Source organism: Pan paniscus, chromosome 14 (assembly GCF_029289425.2).
Source record: "Pan paniscus chromosome 14, NHGRI_mPanPan1-v2.0_pri, whole genome shotgun sequence".
NCBI classification, from domain to species: Eukaryota; Metazoa; Chordata; class Mammalia; order Primates; family Hominidae; genus Pan; species Pan paniscus.
Window position 1 is genome coordinate 77,423,170 of NC_073263.2, and position 12,784 is coordinate 77,435,953.

Below are 12,784 nucleotides of genomic sequence, written 5' to 3' on the forward strand. Positions count from 1 at the left end.
AAATGCCCTGTGAGCAAAACAACCTATCTACAGGCCAGATAGTCTGGTGGCAGCTAGTTTAACCTCTCGTTAAAGCTTATAGAACTTACAGTTTTTATTGGGATTCACAGTTCTATGATTATCCCTTTCTTTGAGCAGTTAGGACCTTTGTTATCTGGTTCTAGTTTAACTTTCCAGCTGATCTTGCTATTTTTCTGTTAATGGGTCCGTAACTATAACCACATTATTATCTTTCTCAGTTCCCAATTTATCACGTACTTTTCTGATCTGGTTCCTCTGGTCTTACCTTTCCCTATTTGTATTTTCCATTTCTTCTCCCCTGAACTTGCCTTTAGCCACCATTAAAATTATAGTTTTAAGTACTTCAGTATTCCATGAAATATTTTTAACCTGCAGCGATTATATTATCTCTCCTGAACATAAACACAAGACCTGTCAGTAACTGCAACTGTGAATCTCCGGAATAATCTTGTTAATACTTGTGGCTTGTGTCATTAATCGGATTATTTTGTATATATGTTTTCCCCCCTTTTTTAACTCATTGCAAGCTCTTGGATAGCAGGCAGTGGAAGTTATTAAATATTTGATTTAAAAACTTGGTTATACCAAAATGACACTTTAAAAAGAGGCCAGGCGCGGTGGCTCACGCCTGTAATCCAACCAGCCTGACCAACATGGTGAAACCCCATCTCTACCAAAAATACAAAAATTAGCCAGGTGTGGTGGCATGTGCCTGTAATCCCAGCTACTCAGGAGGATGAGGCAGGAGAATTGCTTGAACCCGGGAGGCAGAGGTTGCAGTGAGCCGAGATCGCTCCACTGCACTCCAGCCTGGGTGACAGAGCAGACTCTGTCTCAAAAAAAAAAAAAAAAAAAAAAAAAAGGCAACATTTCTTTAAAGTCTGACCAAATTGATAAGCTTTGTATGTACACAAATGTAAGTTTAGTTGTATAAGAAACCTTTGGTCTTGCTCATTGCTTAGTGGAAGATGAACCAAGGCATAGACAAACAATAAATTTTGAAAGAATGGCAGTAGCAATAAATGTAGAGAAAGAAAATAAATCCTTAGATGCAATTTCCTAATCCAGATTAAGGTGGGAATGATACGTCAAAGTTGTGGGTGTTTTACCCCAATCAGAAACTAATCGCCAAATCCAAGAGACAGAGTCCTCACGATAAAACCTGACTTAATTGTCATGAATAAATTCAACATTCAAATTATAGTTCTGTCAGTTTCTTAGAGTAGAAGCAAGTCTAGTAACATTTATGGATGATTATTTGGATTGCTTGAATATTTTTCCTGTTCACAAAAGCCATTTCCATGATTGAATGTGCTCTTACTCTTACAATTTTGGTTGTCACTTATACCATGCACACTTGGGTCATGTCAGCCAGAGATATGTGCGTTTATGTCCTCTCTCCCCAGGGGGAGTATATATTTTTTGAGAGAAGAAAACTCCCTGTTTCCTTTTAGAGTTGTTACAGCAAGCATTTGAGCATGTTCTTGATTGATTTAATTTAGGAAAGGAAGAGTGGAAGAAAAACTATGTCTAGATGAGCACTTTGTAACTGAGTAATACTGAAACCAGTATTGATTGTTGCCTTTTTGGGCAGCCTTTTTCATTTTCCCAAGTGTGTTCTGTGGTGTGGCTCTGGCTGTGGAACTGGACTTTCTGGAGTAGGAGACAGTTACTTTATGTTCTCATGCAGCACCCTCACTGAGAATTGATAATGTTAGCACACGTGCACAATGCCATATTTTAAGCTGTACTGCCATGGGCGATTTATCCAGTCACTATTTATTTATTTATTTATTTATTGAGGCTGCAATTTCAAATACACTTTATTTATTTGTTACATCAACTCCATCTCTCCTCTGTCATTTTGTATTTGTATTTTTTATTTTTAAATTTTTTTATTTCCATAGGTTTTTGGGGAACAGGTGGTATTTGGTTACATGAGTAAGTTCTTTAGTGGTGATTTGTGAGATTTTGGTGCACCCATCTCTTGAGAAGTATACACTGAGCTGAATTTGTAGTCTTTTGTCCCTCACCCCCTTCCCACCCTTTCCTGCGGAGTCCACAAAGTCCATTGTGTCATTTTTATGCTTTTGCATCCTCATAGCCTAGTTCCCACTTACAAGTGAGAATATACGATGTTTGGTTTTCCATTCCTGAGTTACTTCACTTAGAATAATTGTCTCCAATCTCATCCAGGTTGCTGCAAATGCCATTAATTCATTCCTTTTTATGGCTGAGTAGTATTCCATGCGATTATCTATCTATCTATCTATCTATCTATCTATCTATCTATCTATCTCACATTCTCTTTATCCACTCATTGATTGATGATCATTTGGGTTGGTTCCACATTTTTGCATTGCGAATTGTGCTGCTATAAACATGAGTGAGCAAATATCTTTTTCATATAATGGCATCTTTTCCTCCTGGGTGGATACCCAGTATATATATATCATGTTCTCTATCCATTCATTGATTGATGGGCATTTGGGTTGGTTCCACATTTTTGCCTTGCAAATTGTGCTGCTATAAACATGGGTGAGCAAGTATCTTTTTCATATAATGACATCTTTTCCTCCTGGGTGGATACCCAGTAGTGGGATTGCTGGATCAAATGGTAGACCTACTTATAGTTCTTTCAGGAAGCTACACACTGATTTCCATAGTGGTTGTACTAGTTTACATTCCCACCAGCAGCGTAGGAGTGTTCCCTTTTCCCTGCATTCACACCAACGTCTATTATTTTTTGAGTTGTTGATTATGGCCATTCTTGCAGGAGTAAGGTGGCATCACATTATGGTTTTGATTTGCATTTCCCTGATCACTAGTGATGTCAATCATCACTGTCACTTTTAAAAGGTACTAATCCCAAAGCTTTTGATTTGTTTTTAATTTAGGAAACAATAAATATTTAGACCAAATTGGGAACACGACCTCTTCACAGAGGAGATCCAAGAAAGAACAAGTACCATCAGGAGCAGAATTGGAGAGGCAACAAATCCTTCAGGAAATGAGGAAGAGAACACCCCTTCACAATGACAACAGCTGGATCCGACAGCGCAGTGCCAGTGTCAACAAAGAGCCTGTTAGTCTTCCTGGGATCATGAGAAGGTGCGAGACATCTTAGGAATTGGTTTCTTGTCTTTACTGTGAGGCAGATATTTAATTTGTAGACATCCTGGTGCTTTGGACAGAAGAGATGAAAGGAACATAGAGCGAACGCTCTGGGCACTATTATGTGTCAGTTTACATGACCTCATCTAATCTGAGGAAAACATATTGAGGTAGGGATAATAATTCTGGCTGTTTTTTTTTTTTTTCTTTTTTTTTACTATGAGGGAACTTTGGCTCAAGCAGGCAAGACGCTGACAAAATCACATGGTTAATAGATTGCAAATCTGGATGGGGCATTCTGAAGTGAGGTTCAGATGCTTAAATAATGCACACTGCTCTTAGAACTTTCTTGGCTGCTGAACTTCAACAAATAGAAGTTTCATATTTTTATATTTCTAATGAGATAATGATTAGATTGGAATCTTGATAATTGGATTCACAAAGTGATAAACCTAATTTTTATAACTTTAAGGAGATAAAGGTATAGATATTAATTGGAAATGAGTGCAGGAACATTTTAAAAGATGTATCTTGGGTAAATGAATGCAGCTACTCTGATTCAGTATTTTCTTATCTGACAGACTGGGGAATATATTTGTAACGTATCACAGAGAAAGAGCTAATTATGTCAATATATTAATAACTTTGTAAAAATCAGAAAATTATCCTTACCAACTCTATAAAAAATAGATGTGTGCCTGTAATCCCAGCTACCCAGGAGGCTGAGGCAGGAGAATCACTGGAACCCGTGAGGCAGAGGTTGCAGTGAGCTGAGATCTTGCCATTGCACTCCAGCCTGGATGACGGAGCAAGAGACTCTGTATAAAAAAAAAAAAAGACAAAGGGATATGAACAGATAGTTCGTGGGAAAAAGAAACACAAAGCCAATAAACATAAAACATCAATACTAGTCCTAAAACAGTAATGTATCTCTTTTGCTCACTGGATTTGTAAAGAGTTAAAATTGATTAAATTTAATATTGACAATTGTATATGGAAATAGGAATTCTTCTTTCCACTTGGTTGGACAATTTTTCAGTATGTATTAAGCAAAAGTTTATATATCTGACCCTCTGAGCGATGTAGTTTCTAGCACTCTATCTTCTGGATATATTTGGATAAATATGCAAAGGTACACTCAAGGATGTACACTTACACATTATTCATTAATGGCAAAAGAAAAAATCACAATGTCTGCTAGTAAGGAGATACTCAGTAGTTATTCAATAAACAGTGGCATACTGATCAGACAGAACACTATATGACTATTGAAGAATGAAAGAAAAGTGTTGCTACATAATATGCCACCTCCAAATTTAGTGAGTTAAGACAGTAACTCACAATCTCTCACAGTCCTGAAGATTGACTGGGCAGTTATTTGCATGATGTTGGCTGGGACACTTGAGCAGCTATAATCATTTACAGTAGGGATTAGTAAGCTTTTATGTATAAGGACTAGAGAGTAAATAATTTAGGGTTTACAGGCCACATAGGTTTCTGTCACACATTCTTTTTTTTTTTTTAAGACTCTTTGAAAATGTGAAAAAAGTCTCAGTTCGTGAGCTGTGTCTATCTTGGCAGTAGGCTGTAATTTGCTGTCCCCTGTAGCTGTAGAGGCTTCACCGAGAGCTTGGCCAGAGCTACTAGTTGAGGGGCCTGTGTTCTGCATATGGGCCTCTCCACATAGTTTTTTGGGCTACCCCATGTCATGGGACCTGGATTCAAAGAGGAAAATCTCGCACCAAGGCAATGCCTAATAAGCAAGTGCTTATCAAGCTGCCATATGCATCATGTTTGCTGATGCCCCATTGGCCAAATTAGTCATGTGACTCACCCCAGAGTCAGTGGGAGGGGACTACACAAGGGCGTGGATACCAAAAGGCATGGTTCACTGGAGGCCACTGAAGTACAGTCTATCATATGAGCAGAATGACGATAGTTCTAAGATAATACATATTAAATGGAAAAGAAGTTATTGAAAACTGTGTTGTGGAATAATCCATTTGTTTAAGACTGTTAAACACAAACACATTGCATATGTATATAGACACATCTATACTTACGTATGTAAATTTGTATGTATGTGTAAATATGTGCTTGCATATGTGAGAAAAGGTCTGGAAGGACACACAAGTAATGGTGGATACCTCTGCGGGTTAGGGCAGGTGAGTCGTGAGACAGGAAGGACTTTTCTTCTCCCTCAGATGTCTTTCTAGGCAGCTTCAGTCTTTCTCCTTACGATAATGTATCACTTTTATAATGTTAAAATTTAAAAGAAAAATTTCAAGCTTGGGATAAGATAAAGTTTTGAAAGCAATAAAAATAAATGTGACTAGGTAGATGAATTCTCATAATTTTGAGTTCATTTTTGTAGGTAGTACTAATGTTAGTACACGAATTTTAAGAGAGATTTTGCAAAAGTTGTATTTAAATCTATTTGGGAGCTAAATCTGATTTTAAAAGAATATGTACTTTAAGGGAAGTGGCTGATAAATGCTTTTATAATGTGGACATTAAACAGTTGCTAAATTTAGGGATTCAGGTGCTACATAAATGAGACCTTCACAGGAGGCATGGTCTGGGTTGTTTTAGAGGACTTGGGTTTGAAAGCCAGTGCCACCATCGACTGACTTTTCCTATGACACACTCACTTCTGTGAGATTAAAAAAAAAATCTTAGTGTTATGAAGATTCAATAAGTTTAATATTTTTGTGAAGGTATCTAACCTAATGCTTGTGATATTTAAGCTCTTAAGATGTATTTCTTTGAATTTTTAGAAGGCTTTATATTTGCTATGTCTAAACTGTTGAAGATTTAAAGGATAAGTATCAATCTTCTTAGACTTAGTAGAGTATTAGCTCTTATTTTAAAAATATTTTTCTTAGTGTATTTCTTCTGTGGTTGGTATTTATTGTTTTACCTAAGCACCGAGTAAATAAAAATAAAAATAAACGAAGGTGTTCTCACTTGTAAGCGGGAGCTAAACATTGAGTACATATGGATACAACGAAGGAAACAGTAGACACCCATGGCCAACTTGAGGGTGGAATGTGGGAGGTTGAGGATCGAAAAACTACCTCTCTGGCAGTCCACATATTACCTGGGTGATGAAATAATCTGTACACCAAACCACCATGACATTCACTTGACCCATGTAACAAACCTGCACGTGTATCCCCTAAACCTAAAATAAAAGTTGGAAAGAAAACAGATTAAAAAAAAGAAGGTTGATTGACTATGAAACATGATGCCACTGATGAGGAAGATCAACTTTACTTGTTAAAGGTAATTTTACAGGTGGTTCTCAACTTTCAGTGGTTCGACTTAAGATTTTTGACTTTACAGTGATGTGAAAGTGATAAGCCTTTGTGGAAACTGTACTTTGAGTACCTGTATGACCAGTCTGTTGTTGACTTCCAGTACGGTATTCAGTAAATTGTATACTTGACACTTTGTTGTAAAATAGGCTTTGTGTTGCTTGATTTTGCCCAGCTGTAGGCTAAGGTAAGTGTTCTGAGCATGATTGAGGTGGATTAGGCTTAGTTACAATGTATGGTAGTTTAGGTGAAGTAAAAGTATTTTTGACTTACAGTATTTTCAACTTATGATGGGTTTATTGAGACATAACCCCATCATCATACATCAAGGAACATCTGTATATGTAACTAGAATACTTAGATTAATATCCACATATAAAATATAAAAATGGATTTTTAATGAATGGAATGATGAATTAAATAGATTTCTAGTTGAACATGTCACATTATTTTGATGAGTCTTTTTTGTGTTTCAGAGGCGAATCTTTAGATAACCTGGACTCCCCCCGATCCAATTCTTGGAGACAGCCTCCTTGGCTCAATCAGCCCACAGGATTCTATGCTTCTTCCTCCGTGCAAGACTTTAGTCGCCCACCACCTCAGCTGGTGTCCACATCAAACCGTGCCTACATGCGGAACCCCTCCTCCAGCGTGCCCCCGCCTTCAGCTGGCTCCGTGAAGACTTCCACCACAGGTGTGGCCACCACACAGTCCCCCACCCCGAGAAGCCATTCCCCTTCAGCTTCACAGTCAGGCTCTCAGCTGCGTAACAGGTGAGGCCCTTGCTGTTTCTCTTTCTTCTCTTAGTCTTGGGTATTTTTTCATTAAAATATCCCCCAAATCCTGTCCAAGTTTTCCAATGAAGAAGAAAAAGAAGCCCTTTTGAATGTGTCAAATTTGGTATTCTAGTATGAAATCAATGAAGGCTTGCTTAATACCATTCCATGCAACTCTAATAGCATTTCTAGATGTCTTGTGAAGCCACTGGAGACTTTGAAGGTGTCTACTTGTTGCCACCGTCTCATTTGCCTGTGTTTGTGGTCAGTGTCTTGGATGTTAAGACATACCAGAATACTTCTCAGTGTGGAATCATGAAAACATATAGCAGCTCACGAATGCTTCTCAAATTTCTGAGTGAAATCAGTATTGTCAAATAGCTGACTATTTTCATGACAGTGTCATACAAACTCACAGGAACTGAGTGTAAAAGAAGAGCGTTACAATGCTTTTCCGGGCATGCTCCATCGTCTGGGGGACTTCTGACTAGCTGGATTAAAGAAATGCGAAGTCGGATAGATCTTGCTTTGGGGGTTTTTGATTGCGAAAATAATTGCTTGGGCGTTCTGTTTGCCCACATTTTGTTGAGGCTACATCAGCTGGATTCGGTGGGGAATATGGTGTGGGAAGTGTATATGTTATGATAGGGTGTTATGTTTTTATGTGGAGTGAAGCTCAGATATCAGCCCTGCTTGGGTTTTTAGGTCTGGGTAGCTTCTCCACAGATCTTTCATGCCTCATGTAAGTATATGGGGCAGTGCTGCTCTCCTCACCCCAAGAAAGTGCTGTTGGCATGTACTCCTTTCCATCACAAATGGAATACTTCAAAGTAGAAACACATTGATTAATGTTAAGACTTTTTAAAGCCATCAGATAAGAGACTTTCATAAGAAAACATGTTTTATATAAATCCAAAATAATTTTACGTGTACTAGGATATAAAGTGTGTATCAATGAGTTTGAATTGAGAGAACAGAGGTGAAGATTTAGGGTAAATTTGGGTACGGTGGGGAGGTGCAGTCTATGGGATGACAGGAAGACAGAGGAGGGGGGACCCATTTACTGACGGAGAGACCCACTCTGGGAGAGCAGAGGGAGGGGCTGAGGGCTTTTCTGACCTAAGAAGGTCCTGATCTAGGAGGTGGTCCTCTTAAGCGCCGTGCTCATGCTGTGGGGGTGCAGAGATGTGGAAGAACGGGTACCGCCTCACCAACCGGGAGAGGAGAAAAGACCTGTATACAAAAGTAGAGTAGAAATCCTCCTTCCCTCTCTCCATGGCAGCTGTTAGGTACTTTTCATTTCCTTCCCTGCAGAGACAATCCTGTAAGTCAGAGGCACAGTCAGGAAAGCACTGACATTTCTCTGTAACTAGAAAACTGGGTGATCAAGAAAGAGGGCGAAAAATAAGTCTGAGAAAAATAGGTCGTAGAGGACTTGCAAAGCCTCTTGAAGAAAGCTGGGGCCACCCTTTTGGTGCTCTGAGGGGGTAGGAGGACATGATCAGCATTGTGTGCTTTGGTTTAACTGGCAAGAAGATGTAGGTGGATGAGATGAGGGGCGACTATTGCTGAGTATAGATGTGATCAAAGGAAGATAGTATCAGAAACTGCAGGATGGACTAATTACACTGAAATTGCTCATTTATGTGAATAGGTGTCAAGGGTCTCAGAGCTGCCATGGAGATGGTTCAAAGTTAGAGTATAATCAAGGCACTCTTTAGTTGGCTGGTAAAAGTTATTCTCCCACAGATATATGTATAGAGCTTTTCTTAAATTATTATCAATGTTAATAGCAGAGTGTGACTTTTAAAGAAGAATCTTGAGCTGCCCAGGTGAAAGCCTCCATTCCATTCTTGTTCTGCATCTAGGTCAGTCAGTGGGAAGCGCATATGCTCCTACTGCAATAACATTCTGGGCAAAGGAGCCGCCATGATCATCGAGTCCCTGGGTCTTTGTTATCATTTGCATTGTTTTAAGGTGAGACTGAGACAAACAGCTTGCAGGCCTGCAAAGCTTTGCTTGGAGAGCGCATGGCTGCTTTGAGCCGCTGGGTGTAGATGTGCCACTAACAAGCTAGGTGCTGTATTCGTCAATCTGTGCTGCATTTGAGTCACAAATTGCTTGCTCCTCCCTAGTTCTCAAATCTTGAACCTTGTTTTAAAACTTAAATCTGGAAAAATTTTGCATTTTCTATTTCTAATCTGTTAGAATTCTATACATTTACAGTACATAAGTTGCTTTCTCTAAGATGCTGTCAGAGGCATACTTGAAATATAATTTACAAATAACCTACTAGTGTTGTTAAGGGCAGGGACACATGCAGTTATCACAGTGTCTGAAAGCCTAGCTTTGAGTAGGAAGAACATGTAAGGAAAACCATTACCATTGTAGCTATTTTTATAATTGCACAGCCTGTTTATACCTGATAGGTTTTCACACATAAGAAGGAACTAAGGCTGTAATTGTTTGGTTTTGTAATCTCTGTCTCTAAAGACATATCTGTTTGATTCTTGAACTTGCATTGGGCCAGAGAAAGATTCTGGTTGTTGATCCTGGAGGCCCGCAGACCACAGCTTGTTTAAGCCTGTCCATTGCTGGCTTGGGCTGTTCCTAGGCACAGCAGAATGAGTCAAGATAATTAGAGTTTGGGCACATGGAATCGAAATATCCAGCCTTGAAGTGAGGCGCTGTGTGGGAACACTTGCTAAGCTAGTGCAGCAGGGACACTGGGAGCAGCCCACCCCAGGGTGGAGTGCCAGGGCCCAGCCTTCATTCACTCTGGCCACTTCTTTCATGGGGGGCCTTACCTGCCATTCCTCTGAGGGGATAAAAACTAAATTTCCTAAAGTCAATCAGCAAATTATTTCTATTTTTGGGGAGTATATTTAGACTGGTCATCTTGGCTCTTAATATTGGCTTTATGAATTCTTTAACGTCTTATCTGGCGGGCTTGATTTGAATCTACTAATCATCTTTCGGCCTTTTTTTTTCTTTGCTGAAATGTATCTAAGAGCTTAGAAGTAGCATTCTGCTCATTTCCCCCCCACCCCCAGGAGTGCCCCAAGCTTTCTTGAGCTGACTGATTGTGGATGTTCTTTTTTTTTGTTCCCCAGTGTGTTGCCTGTGAGTGTGACCTCGGAGGCTCTTCCTCAGGAGCTGAAGTCAGGATCAGAAACCACCAACTGTACTGCAACGACTGCTATCTCAGATTCAAATGTAAGAGAGCAAATCAGAGAGAAAATTTCTTGCCTTTTAAGGAGGCCACGGGTTCCCATGCATTTCCCTGAACCTGCAGCGAGCTCCCCTCCAAGTTCACTGCCATAGGATTCCGGGTTTCAAGAATTGTAGTGTGTTCCCTTCAAAGAGTGTGTATAGTGAATGGGTCACTGCTCAGGGTTCCAGCTACACAGGAGTGGGTTGTGGGGCCAAGGAATGGAGAGGAACAGTGTCCAAAAGTCAGGATGGTGTCTTGTGTCATCTGCCCAGAGTCCGCAGAGACCTTTAATGACTCAAGAATACAAACAAACCAAAACACTTAAATGAATCTTCTATGTAGGATTTGTTTCTTGACTAAAGATTGGTCCCTCATCAACTTCTATTATTTAACAATGGGCTTTGATTATGTGATTTAGAATATGACCAACTTTAAAAAATATTGTTCTATGTAATACAAAATAAGTCAGTTTATGCTTTATGTTAATATATGTCAATATATAATTTTAAAAGGAAAGTATTAACTATGGTGTTTCCGTGTCATTTTTGGAAAAAATGAGTTTTTCAAAAAACTTCAAATGCTACTTTGCATCTAAGCATGTGTTTGTGTGTTATAAAAGGTAGGCTAGCATAACTAGGTTGTGTGTTGTGTATAGCTACAGCAAGACAAGTATTACTGCTGTTTTATATTTTAAACCTTGATGCTGGTAACATGTGTTTCTTCCTTATTGTGAAAGGGTGTTACAAGTGGTATCAGCAAAACCATTTGCTTTTGAACTCTGAGGTATTTATATGGCCCCTATGTGAAGAGTGCTTTGGAAATGGTTTAAGCCCAGTCAACTCTCTTTTATCTGTCGGTGGGTTCTGAGCCTTCCTGCTGCAGCTGTCCAGTCCTTTCCTGGATGCTGACACTGAGGTTGGAGAAAGTCAAGGCTGGGCATGTACTGGTGGGGGGTGTGTGTATGTGTGTGTGTTTTTCTCTCTCTCATCAAATTCCAAAGTCAAATAGAAATGATTTCTGGAATCACCATTGTAAAATTGCCCATGCCTTTTCTCTCCTCCAAAACAAATAATAGAGAGTTGAGTGTAATTTATTTCTATTGTGAGCAGTTCATTTTTACTCCATTTTTACAAATAAAGAATTCCAGAGACAAGACACTGAGACTTGCCTAGCTTTATCCTAAGAGTGAGTGACAGGTTACTCTTTCTACCTCATTGGGCCACTTTCTGAGTGATGACTGCTATGTATCCCAGGTGGCAATATTCACGTTTCTGAATCTAAGCACTTTTCTTTCTTTTCTCCTTGCCCGATCAGCTGGACGGCCAACCGCCATGTGATGTAAGCCTCCATACGAAAGCACTGTTGCAGATAGAAGAAGAGGTGGTTGCTGCTCGTGTAGATCTATAAATATGTGTTGTATGTCGTTTTTGCTTTTTTTTTTAAAAAAAAGAATAACTTTTTTTTGCCTCTTTAGATTACATAGAAGCATTGTAGTCTTGGTAGAACCAGTATTTTTGTTGTTTATTTATAAGGTAATTGTGTGTGGGGAAAAGTGCAGTATTTACCTGTTGAATTCAGCATCTTGAGAGCACAAGGGAAAAAATAAGAACCTAAGAATATTTTTGAGGCAGATAATGATCTAGTTTGACTTTCTAGTTAGTGGTGTTTTGAAGAGGGTATTTTATTGTTTTTTAAAAAAAGGTTCTTAAACATTATTTGAAATAGTTAATATAAATACATAATTACATTTGCTCTGTTTATTGTAATGTATTCTAAATTAATGCAGAACCATATGGAAAATTTCATTAAAATCTATCCCCAAATGTGCTTTCTGTATCCTTCCTTCTACCTATTATTCTGATTTTTTAAAATGCAGTTAATGTACCATTTATTTGCTTGATGAAGGGAGCTCTATTTTCTTTACCAGAAATGTTGCTAAGTAATTCCCAATAGAAAGCTGCTTATTTTCATTAATGAAAAATAACCATGGTTTGTATACTAGAAGTCTTCTTCAGAAACTGGTGAGCCTTTCTGTTCAATTGCATTTGTAAATAAACTTGCTGATGCATTTAACGAGTGGGTCGTCTTTTTCTTAGGTGTATGTGTCTGACCTCAGGCCTTTTAGCCATATTTCAGTATGTGGCCTTTTTTGATGTTATGTTTTATCCAGTAGCTTTACTAAGGTATAATTGATGTAATAAACTGCATATATTTAAAGTGTATACGTTGACAAATTTTGACATGGTGTATACCTTCGAAACTATGCCACAGTCTGGATGTGTTTACTGAAACATTTTAATAAGGAAGTTTATTTTTGATAAAGTTATGTTTTTGGATACAAT

The 12,784-nt window shown here is 38.7% G+C and overlaps 1 protein-coding gene across 23 annotated transcripts in view; it reads left to right on the top strand.

Moving 5' to 3' along the window:
* LMO7 (LIM domain 7) overlaps positions 1 to 12,515 on the top strand; it is a 244,027-nt gene extending 231,512 nt beyond the window's left edge. For 16 of the 23 annotated variants that reach the window (XM_063595793.1, XM_024925260.5, XM_063595798.1 and 13 more), the window contains 5 exons: positions 2,919 to 3,132; positions 6,929 to 7,225; positions 9,097 to 9,205; positions 10,342 to 10,444; positions 11,757 to 12,515. In XM_063595793.1, the coding sequence (XP_063451863.1) occupies positions 2,919 to 3,132; positions 6,929 to 7,225; positions 9,097 to 9,205; positions 10,342 to 10,444; positions 11,757 to 11,779 (746 nt within the window). In that variant the 3' untranslated portion in view covers positions 11,780 to 12,515. Of the gene's footprint in view, positions 1 to 2,918; positions 3,133 to 6,928; positions 7,226 to 9,096; positions 9,206 to 10,341 lie in introns of all 23 variants that reach the window. The other 7 variants (XM_063595797.1, XM_063595800.1, XM_063595799.1 and 4 more) reach the window with 2 other exon arrangements.
* The last annotated feature ends 269 nt before the right edge of the window (positions 12,516 to 12,784 follow it).